The following is a 22,743-nucleotide window of genomic DNA, read 5'->3' as shown; positions in this document are numbered from 1 at the left end:
GGCCGGCCCCTCAGAACAAGACCCAGTTCCCCCCTCAGTCAGTCTCTCCCATCAGGAAAATTCCATAAGCCTCTTATCCTTATCCCTCAGAGGGCAGAAAGATTGAAAACCACAATCACAGAAAACTAATCAAACTGATCACATGGACCACAGCCTTGTCTAACTCAGTGAAATTATGAGCCATGCCCTGTAGGGCCACCCAAGACAGATGGGTCATGGTGGAAAGTTCTGATAAAACATGGTCTACTGGAGAAGGGAATGGCAAACCACTTCAGTATTCTTGCCTTGAGAACCCCAAGAACACTGTGAAAAGGCAAAAAGATAGGCACTGAAAGATGAACTCCCCAGGTCGGTAGATGCCCAATATGCTACTGCAGAAAAGTGGAGAAATAGCACCAATAAGAATGAAGAGACAAAGCCAAAGAGAAAACAATGCACAGTTGTAGATGTGACTGGTGATGGAAGTACAGTTCAATGCTGTAAAGAGCAATATTCCATAGGAACCTGGAATTTTAGGACCATGGATCAAGGCAAGTTGGCAGTGGTCAAATAGGAGATGTCAAGAGAGAATGTTGACATTTCACGAATCAGTGAACTAAAATGGACTAGAATGGGCGAATTTAATTCAGATGACCATTATATCAATTGCTGTGGGCAAAAATCCCTTAGAAGAAATGAAGTAGCCCTCATAGTTAACAAAAGAGTCCAAAATGTGAGTACTTGGGTGCAATCTCAGTAATGACAGGTAATCCAAGTCTATGCCCCGACCACTAATGCTGAAGAAGCTGAAGTTGAACGGTTCTATGAAGACCTACAAGACATTCTAGAACTAGCACCCCAAAAAGATGTCCTTTTCATTATAGGGGACTGGAATATAAAAGTATGAAGTCAAGAGATACCTGGAGTAACAGGCAAATTTGGCCTTGGAGTACAGAATGAAGCAGGGCAAAGGCTAAAAGAGTTTTGCCAAGAGAATGCACTCGTCATAGCTAACACCCTCTTCCAACAACACAAGAGAAGACTAAACCATGGGACATTACCAGACGGTCAATATCGAAATCAGACTGATAATATTCTTTGCAGCCAAAGATGGAGAATCTCTATACAGTCAGCAAAAACAATACCAGGAGCTGACTGTGGCTCAGATCATGAACTCCTTATTGCCAAATTCAGGCTTAAATTGAAGAAAGCAGGGAAAACCACTAGACCATTCAGGTGTGACCTAAATCAAATCCCTTATGATTATACAGTAGAAGTGACAAAAAGATTCAAGGGATTAGATATGATAGAGTGCCTGAAGAACTATGGATGGAGGTATGTGACACTGTATAGGAGGCAGTGATCAAAACCATTCCCAATAAAAGGAAATGCAAAAAGGCAAAATGCTTGTCTGAGGAGGCCTTAAAAATAGCTGAGGAAAGAAGATAAGCTAAAGGCAAAGGAAAAAAGGAAAGATATACTTATTTGAATGCAGAGTTCCAAAGAATAGCAAGGAGAGATAAGAGAGCCTTCCTCAGTGATCAATGCAAAGAAATAGAGGAAAACAATAGAATGGGAGAGACTAGAGATCTCTTCAAGAAAATTAGAGATACCAAGGGAACATTTCATGCAAAGATGGGCTCTATAAATGACAGAAATGGTATAGACCTAACAGAAGCAGAAGATGTTAAGAAGAGGTGGCAAGAATACACAGAAGAACTTTACAAAAAAGATCTTCATGATCCAGATAATCACGATGGTGTGATCACTCACCTAGAACCAGACATCCTAGAATGTGAAGTCAAGTGGGCTTTAGGAAACATCACTATGACCAAAGCTAGTGGAGGTAATGGAATTCCAGTTGATCTATTTCAGATCCTAAAAGATGATGCTGTGAAAATGTTGCACTCAATATACCAGCAAATTTGGAAAACACAGCAGCGGCCACAGGACTGAAAATGTCAGTTTTCATTCCAATCCCAAAGAAGAGCAATACCAAAGAAAGTTTAAACTACTGCACAATTGCACTCATCTCACACGCTAACAAAGTAATGCTCAAAATTCTCCAAGCAAGGCTTCAACTTCCCTCGTAGCTCAGTAGGTAAAGAATGTGCCTGCAATGCAGGAGACCCAGGTTCGATCTGTGGGTCAGGGAAATCCCCTGGAGGAGGAAATGGAAACCAACTCCAGTATTCTTGCCGAGGGAATCCCAATGATAGAGGAGACTGGCAGGCTACTACTGTCTATGGGTTTGCAAGAGTTGGACATGACTTAGCAAATAAACCACCACCATCATCAGGCTTCAACAATACATGAACCATGAACTTCAAGATGTTCAAGCTGTATTTAGAAAAGGCAGGGGAACCAGAGATCAAATTGCCAACATCATTGGCTCATAGGAAAAGCAAGAGAGTTCCAGAAAAACTGGTTTTAAACGCCAAATTCTTTGACTGTATAGATCACAATAAACTGGAAAATTCTTAAAGAGATGGGAATAGCAGACCACCTTACCTGCCTCCTGAGAAAACTTTATGCAGATAAAGAATCAACAGTTAGAACAGACATGGAATAACAGACTGGTTTCCAAACTGAGAAAGGAGTACCTCAAGGCTGTATATTGTCACCCTGCTTATTTAACTTATATGCAGAGTACATCATGAGAAATGCTGGGCTGGATGAAGCACAAGCTGGAATCAAGATTGCTGGGAGAATTATCAATAGCCTCAGATACACAGGTGACATCACCCTTATGACGGAAAGTGAAGAGGAACTAAAGAGCCTCTCAATGAAAGTGAAAAAGGAGAGTGGAAAGGATGGCTTAAAACTCAACATTCAGAAAACTAAGATCATGCCATCCAGTGCCTTCACTCCATGGTAAATAGATGGAGAAACAATGGAAACAGTGACAGACTTTATTTTGGGGGGCTCCAAAATCACTGCAGATGGTGACTGCAGCCATGAAATTAAAAGACACTTGCTCCTTGGAAGAAAAATTATGACCAACCTAGACAGCATATTAAAAACAGACATTACTCTGCTGACAAAGGTCCATCTAGTCAAAGCTATGGTTTCTCCAGTAGTCAAGTATGGATGTGAGAGTTGGACTATAAAGAAAGCTGAGCACTGAAGAACTGATGCTCTTGAGCTGTGGTGTTGGAGAAGACTCTTGAGAGTCCCTTGGACTGTAAGGAGATCCAACCAGTCCATTCTAAAGGAGATCAGTCCTGAATATTCATTGGAAGGACTGATGCTGAAGTGGAAACTCCAATACTTTGGCCACCTGATGTGAAGAACTGACTCACTGGAAAAGACCCTGATGCTGGGAAAGATTAAAGGTGGGAGGAGAAGGAGATGACACAGCATGAGATGGTTGGATGGCATCACTGACTCTATGGACATGAATTTGAGCAAGTTCCAGGAGTTGGTGATGGACAGGGAAACCTGGCAGGCCGCAGTCCATGGGATCGCAAAGGGTAAGACACAACAGAGCAACTGAACTGAACTGAGTTGTGGGTTTATGTTGATCCTAATCTCCTAATCACTTCATGGGGAATAGATGGAGAAACAGTGGAAACAGTGTCAGACTTTATTTTTTTGGGGCTCCAAAATCACTGCGGATGCTGACTGCAGCCATGAAATTAAAAGACCCTTCCTCCTTGGAAGGAAAGTTATGACCAACCTTGATAGTATATTAAAGAGCAGAGACATTACTTTGCCACCAAAGGTCTGTCTAGTCAAGGCTATGGTTTTTCCAGTGGTCATGTATGGATGTGAGAGTTGGACTGTGAAGAAAGCTGATCGCCGAAGAATTGATGCTTTTGAGCTGTGCTTGAGAGTCCCTTGGACTGCAAGGAGATCCAACCAGTCCATTCTAAAGGAGATCAGTCCTGGATGTTCATTGGAAGGACTGATGCTAAAGCTGAAACTCCAGTACTTTGGCCACCTCATGTGAAGAGTTGACTCATTGGAAAAGACCCTGATATGGGGAGGGATGGGGTCAGGAGGAGAAGGGGACGACAGAGAATGAGATGGCTGGATGGCATCACTGACTTGATGGACATGAGTCTGAGTGAACTCTGGGAGTTGGTGATGGACAGGGAGGCCTGGCGTGCTGTGATTCGTGGGGTCGCAAAGAGTTGGACACGATTGAGCGACTGCACTGAACTGAACTGAATCTCCTAATTTATCCCTTCCCTGACATTTCCCCTTTGGTAACCATAAGTTTGATTTCAAGATCTGTGTTTTGTTTTTGTTTTGTAAATAAATTCATTTGTATCATTTTTTATTGATCTGTTGAAATACATTCCTTTTAAGATTTTATTTTTAAATCTTGTTCAGGTTTAAAAAGTGTGAAACAAAATAACAGGTGATGTGGCAGACTGCATTTTCCAAAGACAGCTGCAATCATAGCAGTTTCCTGCTGTGTCTTCTGCAATGTGATCCAGTTACTCACTCACCCACCAGAATGTGGGTGGGCCTGAACTAAGACTGCATTAATGAATAAAATACAGGAGAGGCGGTGATATGCCATTCCCAAGCATAGCTTCTAAATTGTTTAGCTGCTTCTGTTTTCTGCCCTTTGGAACACTAGCTCTTAGGACGTTTCTTCAAGGAGGTTGGCCACCATGCTACGAGAAGTCCACGCCACAGAGAAAGGCCACACGGGGTGCCTGTGTCAACAGATCCGACTGAGCTGTCACAGCCAGCCAGTGTCAACCACCAGCTCCGAGTGAGCCATCAGGTGCTGGCCCAGGGGACCTTCAGATGACTCTCGATGTCATCTGCCAGCAACCACGTGAGAAACCAAAGGGCAAGCCCCAGCCTGAACCCAGGTGACCGACAGAACCAGGAGAGACAGCAGTAAAGTGTTTGGGGTGGTTTGTTGCACAGTAATAGAGGCCCATAACAGGCATTGATTAAATACTGTCAGCTAACTCCACCCTGCTATTCGTATAAAACATATGAAAGTAAGTCATGTTCCCACGGTTTGGGCATGCAACATAAATCACTTATAAAGTGTCTTCCATTGTCAGGAACCTTTTTTTAGGGGTTGTGAGTATGATTAGTTGGTTGTCACAGCTGTTAAGTTTTTATCTATAATGTCAAACTTTCCTAAAATCTACTCTTCTATTTCAGGTGTTTATATAAAAAATAGAATTTTTACAAGCGTTTCTAAATTATTTAGCCCAAAAGCACTACTGAAACTCAAGGCTGTAACCAACAGACACACAGTGCATGCACAAGCTATTCTGTTAATCAATTTTCATGTCATTTGTTAACCAATCCTCAAGCTAAAAATAATTTTCTAACAACATTCACAATCTTTCAAATGACCTGTTTAAAATCAAAGGTTATGGTTGTGGCTATATGGCCAAAGTAAAATAGAAGGTAATAGCAAATACTGAAATATTTTGAGCAAAGCTGCCTTTGCAAAAATTATTCTGTCTACTAGAATATAACTAATTGTAGTGAGATGGTTATTTGAAGGAATTTGAGCTTGAAAGTTTGATTCTGGCTTTGACTTTCTATACATGTGCACACAAACCAAGCATTTACTGAGGGTCCCTATCCACGTTCCTTCCGTTTCAATTCACCTGAACTGCTGTCATGAGTAACAACACTGATGCTCATGTTTTGCTGATAGGAAGGGACTACAAAAAGGTTCTTTTTATTCTAAGCCCTGTCTTCGATAGCAAGTGCTTCAGGGATTCTCTGACTGTGAGTTTCTGCTGAACAGCTGAAGGCACAGCAGAAAAGGAGATGACTAAGCTACTAAAATCTAGTGTGTAGGGAAATTCTAAGCCATACTATTTGGAAAAGTACTTCTAAATACCAGAAGATTAAGGATGGTGCAGGTAACTACCAAAAATTAAAATGTCACATGATATAAAAGGGTCCGTGAGACAAATTCAGGTTTTCCTTATTTTAAAAAAGTATGTTTGTGAAGTGTAAATTAAAAAAAAAAAAAAGAACAACTCACCACTTTCTATTTCCTCTTCATTGTCATCCTCTAAGATGTTCGCTGGGGCAGCGGATTCTCCTGCTTCCATCATGCTTTTCAAAGCTTCAAGCTGTTCTGTTATTAAAATAAACAAGGAGATGGAGGCAAGGGTTAGGTCACTTATAAAACCAGCTTAAAGATGGACATAAAGAAGGAAGAAAAGGGAAAAGAAACCGATATTCCAGGCTCCCAAGGCTCAGCCATGGCACTGTCTTTCCAGTCCTCGTGGCCTTGATTCCTGAAGGCATGTACAGCTATGCCATTATCTGTACATACTGACCAACTAGTGGAACATAGGGGAAATGTCCCATATCCTGGTCACCAGGCTGCAAAGTCACAGCTCAGCCCCTCAGAAGGATCTGAGGCTTGATACAAAATCCAGAAGTTGTAGCATATGGCACAGACCATGGCTCATGGCAATTATGGTTAAGTGACATAAGAGAAACTGGAAAACTTCAGGGAAAAAATATCTGCAATTGATACAATCCAGTTACTATCCTAATGTATAAAAAACCCTCAGAAGTCAATGAGATAAACACATGAAATAATTTTTAAGTTGGGGAAATATAGGAGGGCAAACCATAAATAATAAAAAGAAACTAGTCATCAAAGACACACAATTAAAAAATTAAAGTATTATTTTTCTTTTATTAGTTGTGAACACATATAAAAGATGCCCAATAGCCAGCATTAAAAATATTGCTGGGAAACAGGTGTTCTTCATATAGTATAGTGGACGTATAAACTGGTACAACTTCTCTGAAAGACAGTACAATAGGATACATCATGATAAAAAAATGTACACATGCTTTGGCCAATCAACTCTAACTGTACCAAGTGATTCCAAGAAGGCTGCATAAATGTATAAAATTAACATCCAAGCATGTTCACCATGGTTTTCATAGCAATGAAAAATCTATCAACTTGGGATTGGTTAAATTACACTATATTCCACATAATAAATGCTATATAGTGTTTCATACAATAGAATTTTTAAAAAAGTTTTATACATTAGAATTAAAACTAGTATACAGATGTATATCTTACTGCATAAAAGAATACTTACTTGGTTGAATTAAAACTGACCAACAGTTAGTATATTTAATATGATCCCAACTTTGTTAAAAATGTGTGCATATGTCAAAAATGTGTATGTGTGTATATGTGTCTATAGTACATGTATATATGTGTAAAATATATAATTTAGTAGTTTTTTTATTTTATTTTTCTCTGTTGTTTTCATTTTCCTAAGGCGTTATTGGTATTGCAATAAAAATGAAGTGGAGTTAATATACTTTCAAAATTTTAGTTCATAATATCCAGGGAAAAGCCACAATGCAATCATATCAATTTTTGATGCTATTCCTTCACTGAACTAAGAGATTTGTTGGAAGAACATACTTGCAAAGAAAATGCTTTCAGAAAACAGAAGGGGCAATGTCTAGATCGGAGAAGGCAATGGCACCCCACTCCAGGACTCTTGCCTAGAAAATCCCATGGACGGAAGAGCCTGGTAGGCTGCAGTCCATGAGGTCACTAAGAGTCGGACACGACTGGGCGACTTCACTTTCACTTTTCAGTTTCATGCACTGGAGAAGGAAATGGCAACCCACTCCAGTGCTCTTGCCTGGAGAATCCCAGGGACGGGAGAGCCTGGTGGGCTGCCGTCTATGGGGTCGCACAGAGTCAGACACGACTGCAGCAGCAGCAATGTCTAGATAAAATCACCTCTGTCTGCCTGTCTGTCTCATTCGCATCCACATTCTCATATTACCTAGCAACCCTATTTGTGTATGTATCACAGGGGAAACTGCAAAGGGTAAATTTTAAAGAGGGCTTTAAAGTGTACAAATTGATAAAGTGCTGGCTCCTTTATCTTGATAAATTCTGAAATGCTTTTTACGCTTTCTTCCTCATCTTTCTTGAGGATTCCTCCAAATGTTGATCCATAAATACAAGAATAGGTTTTCCCATTGCAAGAATGGGTTGATGTAGAAACTAAACTTGAAAGGAAATGTGGCAACTTTGTTCTGAACAATATATAGACCATTAGACCCACTTCCTCCCCAGTCATTGGTTTTAATTTGTTTCATTCGAGATTGCTGAACTGTCTAAAGATGCAACGTATGTATGCCTTCTGTCATTGATGAGTGTATTTGACTTACTTTTTTCAACCTCAGGTTTCAGTCGTTTGTTTTTGATGAGTATTTTTCTTTTGAGGTCATTCGGGGATGGCAAAGGTCTGCCTGGTTCCAGCTAGAGACAAACAGAAAAGGCTGATTAATGACAGTTTTACTCCTTCATTCTCTGTTCCAGACCAAAATAAGCAGAAGGCCTGTGAGTTACACAACCAATATCCAGTAGATGGCAGCACAGCTTTATACTTTCATTGTACACCCCAAACTAGCCCATGCTTTGCCTCAAGCTAAAGCTGCAAACTTGGCACCAGAAAGGACTCTCGAGGTTCGCAGAGCTGCTCTGCTCTCCCAAAGGAGTGGGCTCCAACCTGCAGTGGTCTCAGGGAACGGGATCCAGCTTGACCCCAAGCCTCGACCCTCTTTAAGTATCTGGTAAAATACAAGGGGTCATGGGGCTGGCTGGTGTTGCTAAGTGTAGTGTCGGGCTATACCACAAGCCAGTCTGCTCAGCAGAGTGATCTACCCTCAAAGCTCAGGACTGTGGCTTTGTGGGTTCAATAAAAGAATCAAGAAGAAAGTGGTCCTAATGATTGAAATATGACATCTACTATGGTTTCATTTGCTTGGATTAATATCTTCAAAGGAGATGTTTCTTTATTTGATGATCTCTGATCACAAGCTGGAATCAAGATTGAAAAATCATATTGATATTGGAAAAATATCAATAACCTTATGGCAGAAAGCAAAGAGGAACTAAAGAGCCTCTTGATGATGCTGAAAGAAGAGAGTGAAAAAGCTGGCTTAAAACTTAACATTCAAATAACTAAGATCATGGCATCCAGTCCCATCACTTCATGGCAAACAGACAGGGAAAAAGTGGAAATGGTGGCTGTTTTTATTTTCTTGGGCTCCAAAGTCAATGCAGATGCTGACAGCAGCCATGAAATTAAAAGATGCTTGCTCCTTGGAAGGAAAGTTATGACAAACCTAGACAGCATATTGGAAAGCAAAGACATCACTTTGCCGACAAAGGTCCGTATAGTCAAAGCTATGGCTTTTCCAGTAGTCATGTATGGAAGTGAGTGTTGGATCAAAAAGAAGGTTGACCAAGGAAGAATTAATACTTTCTAATTGTGGGGCTGGAGAACTCTTGAGAGTCGCTTGGACCGAAAGGAAATCAAACCAGTCCATCCTAAAGGAAATCAACCCTTAATATTTACCGGAAGGACTGATGCTGAAGCTGAAGCTACAACACTTTGGCCAAGTGATACAAAGAGCTGACTCACTGGAAAAGACCCTGATGTTGGGAAAGACTGAGGGAAGGAGGAGAAGGGGGCAACAGAGCATGAGATGCTTGGATGGCATCACTGATTCAAAGACGAGAGCAAATTCCGGGAGAAAGTGAAGGACAGAGGAGCCTGGTGTGCTGCCGTCCATGGGGTCGCAAAGAGTCAAACATGACTTAGTAACTGAACAACAACAACTGATCCACAGAACTGTGTTTACCCGTCCCCATCCACTCCCCATCCACCTACCATCCATCTATACAACTGCCTACTCCTCCACTTGTCCATTCACTTTCCAAACTAATTTTTATACTATTTATACATGCAAGGCACCATGCCGGCCAAGATCCATTCTGTCTCTAATGAAACCCTTGGCTGAAATTCTGCTTCCTTTCGGAAGCCTGCTGTAACCGGTTCACTCCCAGTGATCCCTCTTACACTTGGATATTGGCAATAAATAGTCGACACATGATAGTCCATCTTCTTTTTCAGTTATGGTTTTACATTTGTATCCTGGGCTCTGCTCCCAGGACTGAAAGTTCTGAAGTTCAGCTCTTAGTCTCGTTTATATTACAGACTTCCCGTAACCTTTCATGTACGTGCACATCACTTCACAAAAAAATGCAGAGACCTTTCTGTAAAAGCAAGCACCTTAGTCTAACAAAGGCAATAAAATACACAAAGGACCAAGGTAAAAACTAAAATAAATCAGGCTGTTTCTTAGTTTAGGTTCCCTTAGAATCAGTCTGAGACAAAGATGAAAGCACCAGTCATTTATTTGGGAGGCAGCTCCAGGGAATCCCAACGGAGGAGGAGAAGGGTGAGAACAAGAAGACGGCCAGCCCATCAGGGGAGTGTTATGCGTGTGGGGGCGGGATCCCCCTGCGGAACCCGGGGGGCACTGGGGACCAGGCGCTCAGTCGAACCTCCTGAGCAGTGGTGAAGCACGGGGTAGGGGTGGTGATTCTCTGGCGCCTCTAGCCTGACGTTCCCATGTAGGCAGAGCTCCAGGGACCAGAGCATCCCCTGAGCCAGCAGCGGCAGGGGTGGCTGGTGGACATTAGGCCGCTAAGCGAGGAAGTGGGAAGCACTGCAGGCTGTGGACGGGGCGCCAGCAGCCACAGCTTCAGCAGGTGGTAAATATTCTTCTATAGTTTTTTCAATTCCCACAGATGCACTTCTACAAAACTCATCGTTAAACCACCTGATGTGTTCCCAGAGGGCACAGATGTCAGTCATGGCGATGTTCGGTTGCTGCCTATTGCCACCGTGTTTGGCTCAATAGTGGGGGAAAACACTTCATCAGTGTCGAGGGTTTCAAACTTCCACTCCAGGAGTTTCTTGTTTCTCCCAACATCTTGTGACAGTGAACCTGAACCACTTTGGGGGTGTGGATCTTAGTAAAAATCTGATGAACACCCTCGGATGATTGTACACAGAAAAACAAGTTGCATGTAATTAGAATGAGCTCACAGACCCTGCAAAGCCTATCTATGCAGCACACGTTCTTTGCCCGATGAAGGAATTAGCAGGTTTAACAAATGAAGCTCAAAAATGGGCATATAACATTGCCCAAGAGTTTGATTTGGACTTGGGAGCTTGAACTTCAGGCTCGTGTGACTTGATCCAGGGAACTTTCCATAGCAACAGGCTCCCATGGGTGCTGACTCCTGGGTGCACATTTTATTTACCTGGAGAGTATTTTAAAAAACACCATGCAAAATCTGCTGACTTGAATCAATTTCAGAATCTCTGAGTGGGGCTATGGCAGAGGTATGTTTCATGGTTCCTCCAGGTGATTCTAACCTGTCAATGAATTTGAGAAGGATCACCAACTCTAGACCCAGGCCACTATACACTTTATGAAAATTTAAGACAGAGGTTTCAGAAACCATAAAGATCCCACAATCTTCTGAATTAAATTAACCCAGATATTTACATTATATCTGTCTCTCTCCACACCTTTCTGAAGCACGGTGGAAGCTTTCCATACCAAAGAATTTAAATAAATATGAAACTCTTTAACATCAATCCTCCAGAACTACTTGACCCTTCAGAAATGAACTTCAAAACAAGTCCATTCATGTTAGAAATATGGTTTGCTAAAAATACATACTGGATGTGATTCAAGTGCTTGTTTCAACAGGAGATCTCCAAATAGATCTTCACAATATTTGGACATCTTGTACTGTTGATATTTGCTGGAGGGAAAGAACCAACATTTGTAAATTCAAACATCCATTAACTGTCCAGGATAAGAACAAGAAACATCCATTCCTAGTGATTAAAAACTCCCACTCAGCAAAATGATTGTCCCTTTGAAGCTAACGAGCTAATTGGTGTAGGTTAAAAAGTAGATTCCGCTCCTGAACTAAGCTGGTAAGCAGAATAAAAAGTGTCTTTCAAGTCCATCACATCTGACTACAAACATACTGCCAAGTCTTCTAACTCCACGGAACTCTGAGCAAGGTGTCCTGCTCTCTGACCTTTGGTTTAGAGGAAGCATCTCTAAAACATATTAAGAGGAATTTTTTTCTCTTTTGGAGGTGTTGGAGAATAGTGGTTTGAGTTCCTTCTTTTTTTTCCCATAAGACTATAGGTAGTTACCACTTCACAAAAAAAACTGTTCAGTTATTCAAAAAGATGCAGAGCAGGGATGGGAAATGGGGATTAGCAAACAACACGGAGAGACAGGGTAGAATGAATCACTATACCTGCAGTGATTTTCAAAGGAGAGAATTACAGGATATTCCGATGTGACAAAGGCAGTTTCCTTGATGGCTTGAATAACATCCTTTAAAGATAAGGAGTGTTAATGAGAAAGGAGAGAAAAAAATTAAAGCACCTGAAATCAATTGGAGGCTAATAATTTGAGCTTTTCAGAAAGTCAGTTCTCGCAATTCAAACCTGGAGAACCCATTCATCGCTCCACATTGAGTCCCCTGTGGTTAGATGTAGGCACAGTTCATGGTTAACTACACTTTTTTCAAAGTTATTGCTTATTTCTCCAAAATTAGGGTGCTAGTAACTGGCATTTCACCTAAATGGTAGTGCAATGCTCAGTAATCTGCCACAATGGGTTCAGAGTTCACCTTTCTCACTGAGGAGCCGGTGAGCTTTCAGCTTTCAGAGACTTTCACAATGGACCCCTCTCCTCCTCTTGCCTCAAGGAAAAACACGACGGTGAAACAGAAGCTTTTATTGAGTTTCCTTTGGGAACCAGACTTAGGCTACATCTCCTTCATTCTGTGAAGATTCCTGTGAATTGATGTGATGTTTGCCATGTCTTTTGTTTTGTATTAGCCTGGTGAAAGTCGGGGTGGTGCTGAAGCAGCATATGAGGCTAAGCATGGACAAGGACACCCCTCTCTGAACCTAGAGCTCGGTCACTTGAAACAACTTTTCAATGAGCTGAGCAAGTCCTACCCGCTGCCACTTTACACAGCTGGCAGCTCTCTGCTTAGCTTCAGAAAGTCCAGTTTCACCCCAACACTTCCACAACCAGAGCATCATATTTGGTAAAAATCCTCAAATTCTTACTGGTTTATAGTTAACCATGGGACAAGTCCCATCATTCATTTAGTTGGGCAAGTATTTTATAGTAGTTATCTGGGAAAGTCCATCTGAGAGGATAATGACATAAGCTAGACAGTCTTGGAGTATTTTATGAAGTACTCTTATGGCTTAGGTGGTCCTTTAGCTATTTTTGCTTGAAGTTTCTTCCCAGGTAAACATGTCATGAGTTGCTTCCCAAGTGACCTTGACTGTCCACTTGAGTTGACCAAGAATCCTTCCTTTTAGAAAATCTTGGCTCTGCCTATGGGTTTTCCTTTGCTCACTTCTGAAATGAGGAGCCTTCTTTTCAGCTTAAGTTTCCTTATTAGCTCTTTAATTCTATAAAAAGGACATTAACCCTTCCTGTTAGTTTGGTTGGCTCTGCAAACTCATGGCTTCCCACTTGAACATAACCTTGGTACTTCTCAGGAAGCATAACCTTGAATTCACTAATTCACTGCTATTCAAAACTCTCCAACATCTTGACTAAGAGAAATGATATTCATGGAGTGTCATGGGTCCAGGGTCTGGGCATCTGTTTGTAAGAAAACCTCCAATGATTTTCCACATGTTGGCAGAGTTGAGAACCACTGATCCAGAAGCTGCAATAACTCTTCTGAGTTACATGAACCTGACAGAAGTTGATGTACTTGACATAATGTCCAATCACAGAATTTCACTTTTGATTTGTCTTTTGGCAGGACATGACTGGAGCATACTGAGGAATTTTCTAAGAAATCAACCTTTAAAGTATACACAGAGATCCCCAAAAGGCCATCATTGAAATGCCTATTTGTAAAGCTGTATATTACATTCTGTGAGGATCTTGAAGGATGTGGGGTGGGGGGACTTCTATCTGGTCTCAGTACTGGGAACTGGGACTTCCCAGGTGGCACCATGGTGAAGAGTGTGTCTGTCACTCCAGGAGACGTGTATTCCATCCCTGATCCGGGAAGATGCCCCAGAGAAGGAAACGGCAACCCACTCCAGTGCTTTTGCCTGGAGAACCCCAGAGACAGAGGAACCTGGAGTGCCACAGTCCATAGGGTCGCAAAGAGTCAGATACAACTGAACACGCATGCACACACTGGGAATAACTGTGTGTCTCGGGACCAACAACTCTGTGAAAGTATTAATCACTTAGGGGTGCCCAACTCTGTGACCCCATGGACTGTAGCCTGCCAGGCTTCTCTGTCCATAGAATTTTCCAGGCAAGAACACTGGAGTGGGTTGCTAGTCCCTTCTTCAGAGGATTGTCCCAACCCAGGGATCTAACCTGTGTCTCCTGCATTGCAGGCAGATTCTTTACCATCTGAGCCATAGCCTTTTTAAACTACTCTATAGTGTTTTACAAATCCTGTGAACTATCATGCTTTTCTCCTTGCACATGTGAACCTGCGCGCGTGCTCAGTCGTATTTGACTCTTCGAGACCCCATGGACTGTAGACTGCCAGGCTTCTCTGTCCATGGTATTTTCCAGGCAAGAACACTAGAGCAGATTGCCATTTCCTTCTCCAGGGGATCTTCCCCACCCAGGGATTGGAACCGAGTCCCATGTGTCTCCTGCATTGGCAGGTGGATTCTTTACCACTGAGCAACCTGGGAAGCCCTCTCTCCTTGCACTGAATTCAAAAAAGTTTGGAGCCCAATTTGTGGTATGCACAATTTACAGGATTTCTTGACAGGGACTCGTCAAACTCTAATCACACTATCTTACCTTCTTACCCGTATGGGCACTATCTATTTTATTTTCTATATCCTATTAATCTTTTTATTCCACTTTGAAAGTCCTTCAGGAAAAATGCAAACTAAGCAAGCGCAAAAATAGATAAGAAAAAGAAAGACTGTTTTTAAAGTAAGTAGAACAAAGAAGGTTCTCCCAGAGGAACCTCATTATATGGCACTGTCGCCATTTGAAAGCAGAAAAAGCAGCATGAAGGAGAGATTAAGTGGAGAAAATATTTTTCTTGACTTTTTCTGAAAAACTGGAAAAAGGGAATATAAAGGTAAGATACTTGAAAAAATGAATAATTCGTTCTCTCCCCTCCACCGCTCTATTTCCACGATAGTTTGGAAAAGGCTATAGTGATATAATTTTAAAACTTACCTTGGAACTCTCCTACACTGTGGGTGGGAATGTAAATTAGTGCAGACACGATGGAAAATAGTACAGAGGTTCCTTAAAAAGCTAAAAACTGAGTTGCCATATGATTCAGCAATCCTACTCCTGGCTAAATATCCATAGACAGCTCTGATTGGAAAAGACACATGCACACCAATGTTCATAGCAGCATTATTCACAACAATCAAGATTTGAAAGCAACCTAAATGTCCATCAACAGTGAAATGGATAAGGCAAATATGGTGCATATATACACAGCAGAATACTACTCAGCCACAAAAAAGAATGAAACCACACCATTTATACCAAAATAGATGGACCTAGAGATTATCATACTAAGTGAAGAGCCTGAAAGACAAACACCATATGATACTACTTATATATGGGATCTAAAATATGATGCAAATGAACTTAAAACAGAAACAGACTCACAGACACACAAAACAAACCTATGGTTACCATAGGGGAAAAGGGGTGGGGGAAGGATAAACAGAGGATTAGCAGATATGAACTACTACACATAGACTAAGCAGCAAGGTCCTACTGTATGGCACAGGGAACTATATTCAGTATCTTGTAATAAACTAAAATAGAAAAGAATACAAATGAAAGGAACACACACATACACATAACTGCATCACTGCGCTGTACACCAGAAACTAAAACAACACTGTCAATCAACTACACCTCAATAAAAAGAAAACAAGCACCAAAGCCAAAGTCAAGCAAACAAAACCACTCACCTTAAAAAGGATATCTGTGCACATTGCTTTTCCATGAGTTATTATCGGTTCTTGGTCCTCACCTTTTCCATCCCAACAGTCAAGTTCAACACATCTATGAATACAGTGATTTTTACAGTATTGAACCTTTACAATAAAACAGTGTGTATATAGATGAAAAGAAAAGATCAAAATAAGTTACTTTCTATAAAAGTAGAAAATTGAATGAGTGAAGTAATGTGATTATTTTGTGGAGGATACAGCTTAAAATAGCATCAGATTGGTGTCATCAAAAAGGGGCTATTGTAGATTGAGATACAAGAGATAGAACAAGCAGTGTGGTTCTGGATGAAACCTTAGCTGTGACAAAGCTGTGATAAAGAATGATTTAGGAACAACTAGGAAAATTTAGATACGGATTATGTTTTAGAGGATGTTAAAGAATACTGTAAAAATTTTATCATCAGGATGATGCTACTTCAGCCATAAATGAAAATATTCTATTTGTTTCACTGACTCATATTCAAGTAGTCTGAGATAGATGTAGTGATGTACTTAAAGTCTTTTAAAGTATTTCTATATGTACAAAAATAGTGAGTTAAAAAATTATGCATTGGTCATTGACAATCAAGAAAAATATCACAATATAACTACATTTCTTAATTTTCACTTTCAACATTTTCACCATATTTTAAACCTCAAATATTTTCCAATTTTTCTATAAAATAAAAACCATTTGAAATAATATTTATTGTCAGAGAATAAAATTTTAGAATATTTAACATTAAGGAAAGTTATATTTGGGTGGATCAGTCGTAAAGAAACCTCTTGCAATGCAGGAGATGTGGGTCAATCCCTGGGTCGGGAAGATCCCCTGGAGAAGGAAATGGCAACCCACTCAAGTATCTCTGCCTGGGAAATCCCATGATCAGAGGAGCTTGGTGTGGCTACAGCCCATGGGGTGGCAAAGAGTAGGACATGACTTAGTGACTGATCAACAACAACAAAGCTATACTTGAAGTGCCTAGGACCAAAAGAAAATTTTGCATGACTTCTTAAAGTAAGCTATCTATATATATATATTTGTAATTTGGGGGGAATATTTTAAATTTACAGTTAAAAAAAAAAATCTTTTGACCCATAGGAGAACTCTAGATCTTTCCAGAACAGATATCGTTCTTCCTTCCTCAAGGTTAAATGACCATCATAATCCATTAAAGAGAAAGATAAATGTCCTTTTCACTCTGAATGCTACCTCTAATTTTTCAGAGAAGAGTAAATTAAATTAAAGGGCATCATATACAAAGAACAATGTCTTGAGTTTCTAACCTGCAACCAGCCAGGAGGACCTGTCTGTACATTTCTACTGAAGATTTCCCACCAAACTGTCTGCCAGTGAGATAGGTGTTGTGGGAAGAGCTGATGAAGTAGTGAGCCAGAGGGTGGTCCATTTCTTGGTACAGCTCTAGACGATCTAGGAAGACGGGGGCATTTTCATCTGACATCAGGTATCTGCAAAACCCATCACTTGATATGAGGCCTGGGGGGGAAAGAGTATCATAGTAGATTTACGGTTTTGAAGATACACAAGTTTTATTTATGACATCTGAAGCAGCTTACACAGGGGGAGTAAATACTACTTCACAGTGTCTTTCCCAAGAAACTTCATCTTTCAGAACTTGAACAAAGTACCCAAGTTGCACAAGTAACATAATGCCTTCCACAAATAGGTGGCACCTGCTTTCATATCCATGATGACAAAACATTCAGTTCCCTAAGTTCAGACGCGCAGCACCAGAACCCAAAGTGGAGGAGGGAGCAGTGGCCTCTCTGCATTCAAATAATTCCATTTCCCTATTTCATCTAAAAAAATGGGGTATAGGACTTGTGAGATGAGTACTCCATGGTCTTTGAAATGTGACCCCTAGAGACTGTTCATCTCAGTCATATCTGTGTGATGAGGGGCAGGGCCAGTGTGTTAAATGCAGGAGAGACATCAATATTTCTGCATCTTCTCTTACCCAGTCAACCACAAATAACCTCAAGTTTCTTGCTTTTACTTAAGCATTTGAAAGTTACAAGGTGATTTCAAGTGTACAGAAGAGTTAAGATGATACCATGATAAGTAGCCATGGACCTACACCTCAGCCTTGTCTGATTTTATCTTTTCCCTTATCTACTTTACATTTTTTTAAAGGAATACATAATTACAGGTGACCATGAAGCACCCTGCATGCCCCACCTCAAGTCCATCCAATTCCATCTTTTTATTCATATTTACATTCCCAAAATGGTTTGTAACTTTACTATATACAAGCACTTATCCAAAAAAATAGATATTTTTGACTATTTATAACTTTATATAAAATATCTTTCTATTATCTTATGATTTATCTAGTTAATACCAGTAGTTCTTGGTCATTTACTTATCACTGAGTTATGTACAGTAGTGGTAGGCAGTTAGCAGAGTATAAGGTCCATATGTGAATATATTAATACCATAGTCCATGGTCCATCATTCTGTTGATGGATATTTAGGTCATTTCTGTTTATAACTAAAAGTACTGCAACAAAAGTCTGTGTGTCTATCTCCTTGGGCATATACATTCACACTTTTCCAGGCACTATGATAGATGCGGGACAAAAGAAACAGACAAGGCCCGCTTTCATGAAATTCATATATTGTGGGTGAGAAAACAAATAAATTAGCAAATAAATATAATGTTATGAAAGTGCTAGCAGGAAACAGAAAGCAGGAAATGAAAGTGATAAAGAATGACCAGGACGCTGTGTTCAATGTGTGGCCCGCAAGAGCCCTTCTGATGAGGTCACATTCATGCAGGGGAGCAATCACATGCACACCCAGGGGTGCCCCATTCACAGTAGAAGGATCGGCAAGTGCAGAGACCACGTGATGAAGGGGGAAGTGGCTGGAAAGGTGGCTGGAGAGGAATCTAAAGACTACATCAGTTGGACTTTAGTCTTCATTAAGTACTAAGTGTATTGGGAAGTCATTGGAGGATTTGGAACAGTGGAAGAACATGATTAGACATGATTTTTAAAGGTTTACTCAGGCTGCTGTGTGGTGCATAAATTGCAGGGCATTGAAGAAAGCAGAAGACTAATTAGAAGTTAGCTGGCATCATCCAGGAAGAGTTGATGTAGGCTCAGATAGTCTGGTAAGGGTGGAGACAATGAGAGTGATTTATTCAGGATTTATTTTCAGGATGGATCTTACAGGTTTGAGGATGGATTAGAAGTGATGTGAAAGAGCAAAACAAGTCAAGGATGACTCTAAGACTTTTGGCATGAAAAGGTGGGAGAGTGATGGTACCATTTTCTCGGTTGGGAAAGGAACAGTCTGTGGATGGGGGGAATGAAAGCATATTGTAAACATACATATATCTGAAATACCCACTCACCATCCAAATGGAGAGGTCTATTATACAGATCTGTGGTTTAAGAGAGAGATTAGGAATGGAAAGTTTAATCTGAAAGCCGCATGTGTACAGAAGACACTTAAAGCCATTGGGTTTAGATGAGTTCATCCAAGGAGTGCAGGCAGAAGGGGCAGAGATCTGAGGCCTGAGCAGGGCCACACTGACACCAGACCCAGACCTGGAAGCGAAGAGGCTGGGCTGCAGGAGAGGCCTACTTTCCACTTGATTACGGACAAATTACTCACCAGGTGGTTGTTTGTATCAGAGAGTTTACAATGCCTTTGGCACCATGTTCTCACCCATACTTGCTAATGACAGACTTTAACATTTCTGCCATTTGTGAAATGGTGACGCTATACATTTCAGACGTGTCAGTGGTGATGTCATAAGTTTTCAGAACATTATAATAATCAAAGACACATCTCTGTCATAACGTTTATCATACTGTCACGGCACTACTGAGTCATAAGTCTTTCTCCTTCAATAGCGTGCAACCACCTTTTTTCACTTTGAATCTCCAGCATCTAGAACAGTGCTTGGCACTCAGTCAGTCCTCTATAAACGTTAAGGATTGAAAGCAGGGAAGAGAAATACTAGTGGAATGATGGTATGAACCCCACCATCTTATAAGCAGGGAAACTGAGGTCTACGAATAGAGGTCCTTGTTCAAGGTCACACAGCCACAGGGTAAGCAACAAAAATCACACCACCTCCCACCACCGCAAGGTGCTAGCTTTCCTGCAAAGCCACTCCTCGCTTCACTTCCATCACATGCTGTGTGGAGTTGATTATGATACTCAGAGGGAAGTAATGAAGCAGTCTGGCTGAAAAATAGATATATGAGACTCTAACAGGAAAGCATAAATGTATGATTATAACCAAGGGAAAACTCTGTTGGGCTTAGAAAAATAGGGGTGTGGCCACATAGTGTGGTGGGCCAGGATGTGTACACGCAGGTCTATGTAGGTCCAGAGAATGTATAAACCTTTTGTCCGTGCTCACTGAGATACAAACAGAACAAAACAAAACACCTCTGTTCTAAACAGGAGGAGACTGAGGCCATGATGCTCATGGGCAAATGGGACAGAATGGACTTAACCTCATCTCTCTGCACTCTCCATTGAGACATAAGGCCAGAGGCTCTAGCCCAGGTATCTCCTGGCCCTCTCTGGCGATACTGTATTATCATCATTGCTCCCAGCTTTGGCAGGCGTTTCTCATGGTTATAGAACCAATCTTGAATTTCCTCCCCATACCTGTCCTTTCCTAAATATTGAAAGGAACAACACACTGTTCCCAGAGTTTCACTGAAACAGGTAAAGGGTCAGAAACCCCAACAATTTGTTAAGTTGATTCCTATTTAATCTCATGTCAATTGCATTTATCTTCCATACCAGGGGTCAAATGATGAGTAAAAAGGCTCCTCAAATCATGTATTAAATTTAGCTAGCCTGCTGAAACTCAAGGGACAAAAGGAAGGTGTCAATTTTTATAGGAAATGTCAATTTTTTCCAGAGATGGCAAACAGAGACTATAATTGGCATTTTTACATTTTAAGTACTATGCAACATTAAGGATCTAACATAAGAAAGTACATTGGGGGAAATATCACTATAGTTTAATAATAAATTTAGCATTATATTTCAGGCAGCAGAAATAAATTTTGGTGTAAGGCAAAATTTATACTGATTTAGGGAAAAAAAAAAATCAGTCAGTTATCAATCCTTGTCTCTAGAGAGTTCCAAAGCATTTAAAAATACATTTAACTAAAAATGCAAGGATTTTAAAAATTGCATATACTCTTGAATTTTTTAAATAATGAAAAATTCTCTTTTTTTCACTTTTCTTACCTTGTTTCTTCAAATCTTCATCAGGCTCATACATCTCAATGATCTGCATTGCCCTTTTAGCATCATAAAATGGGAATAAAATTTCATTCAGTCGGGGATCTCGTTGATGCTATGATGAGAAAATAACTCCATTTAGGTTGACCTTCCTCACCCTTGGACTATTACACATCACTAAACTATGTAATTTTAATAGAAGATATATGTATTAATACCATGTTTATAGTTACAAAGAGATTTTGCTTTTTTCCTGTCTTTCTCCCTAAACCAGACTTCAAAAAGGTCCAAATTTGGCAGTAGCTTGTTGGTTCCCTTCCTTGAACTGAAGATGGAGAGACAAAATATACTTTTTTTTTCATTCAAATTTGGTGAACAGAGAAAATGGTATGGTCTCGTCATACCACAGGCAAGATATCTGGCATAAGTGTTTATAAAGTGAGATAAAAAGTATTTTAAAAAAAAGATAAAAGCAAAAATCATACCTATGTAAATATCAAACCAAAAACAATAACAAAGAAACCTCCAAACCCCTAAAGTTAAATAGACAAATATAATTTTGTTTTCATTATATCTTTCTACATGAATAAAAGATTTTGGGGGCATTGTGAACTTCATTTTAAGTAAATATTTATGAAAATGAATCCATTGCAATAAGGATGAAAATCTGCACAAGGATATTTACAAGCTCAAAACAACATGAAAATTTGTATTTAAATATCAGTGTTCAGAAATTCTATTTCACTGTGAAATCTAACTTGGTTTGCCCTGAGGAAATCCTCTGGGCAGAAAGTGCATCAATATTTAAAGACATTTGGGAGGTTGGTAATGTCATTCTTTTCAAATCAGCACCCATAGGCTCCTGGTATTATATGAGGTACTGGGAGCAATTTCTGCAGTTCTGTTATCCTAACTTCACAGCAAAGATGAAAAAAGTCCAATTTACTAACTGACTTAGCTACAATAGAGTGTGTGTGTATGTCTGTGTGTATCTATCTTTCTGCATCTACAGGTAGTAGGTCTATTAAACTTCCTTATTGTTCATGGTAGATATAAGGACCAAACACTGAGTCCCTAGTCATCCATCAAATAAAGAAAGAGAGGAAACTGGAATGAAAAAATGGCAGATAGACATGTGAGCAAAACTCAGTCAACAGGTAGGACCCTACCAATGACTCTTTACCCAAATATATGCACAGACTTTGAAAAGCACTACTGGAAAAGCATTGAAGAAACAACTGTTCAAAGTTTATATGGATTTCCCTTGCCCACTTGTTTGAAACAGTCATTTGAAGAGTGGGGCACACTGCATGAATGCCTTTGGCCAATAGAATATGTGACGTCATCCTAGAGTACTCGTGGCCTCGCCTGATCTGGTCCTCCCACCATCCCCCTCAGTGAAGAGTGCTAACTCCTAAGGAATCAATAGCTCTTTGCCAGTTTATCCCAATGAAGCATGCTTCTGTTGGTATCTAAGAAATAACGGCTCACATCCATGCAAGTGCTAGAGCAGAAACTGTTACATGAATAACAGGCCTCGAGCCCATAAGGAAGAAAAGTCCTAGGGTGCAGAGAGATGGTACAATGGACCGTGGGGTGCCAGGCAGGTGAAGGCATGCTCCGAGCATCTTGTTCAGGAAGTGGGTGCTGGCATGC

General features: G+C 40.5%; 1 protein-coding gene across 10 annotated transcripts in view; it reads right to left on the bottom strand.

Annotated features, from left to right (window-relative positions):
• PLCB4 (phospholipase C beta 4) overlaps positions 1-22,743 on the bottom strand; it is a 489,193-nt gene that overhangs the window by 93,844 nt on the left and 372,606 nt on the right. For all 10 annotated transcript variants that reach the window (XM_088844295.1, XM_088844296.1, XM_055426743.2 and 7 more), the window contains 7 exons: positions 21,094-21,202; positions 17,133-17,343; positions 15,825-15,918; positions 12,119-12,198; positions 11,521-11,605; positions 8,146-8,236; positions 5,960-6,055 (listed from right to left, as the gene is read on the bottom strand). In XM_088844295.1, coding sequence (XP_088700421.1) covers positions 5,960-6,055; positions 8,146-8,236; positions 11,521-11,605; positions 12,119-12,198; positions 15,825-15,918; positions 17,133-17,343; positions 21,094-21,202 — 766 coding nt within the window. The remainder of the gene's footprint in view (positions 1-5,959; positions 6,056-8,145; positions 8,237-11,520; positions 11,606-12,118; positions 12,199-15,824; positions 15,919-17,132; positions 17,344-21,093; positions 21,203-22,743) is intronic.

Source organism: Moschus berezovskii, chromosome 15, assembly GCF_049115385.1.
Source record: "Moschus berezovskii isolate FMDL1 chromosome 15, NW_MosBer_1.0, whole genome shotgun sequence".
Taxonomy (NCBI): Eukaryota; Metazoa; Chordata; class Mammalia; order Artiodactyla; family Moschidae; genus Moschus; species Moschus berezovskii.
This window is presented reverse-complemented; position numbering and strand designations above follow the sequence as displayed.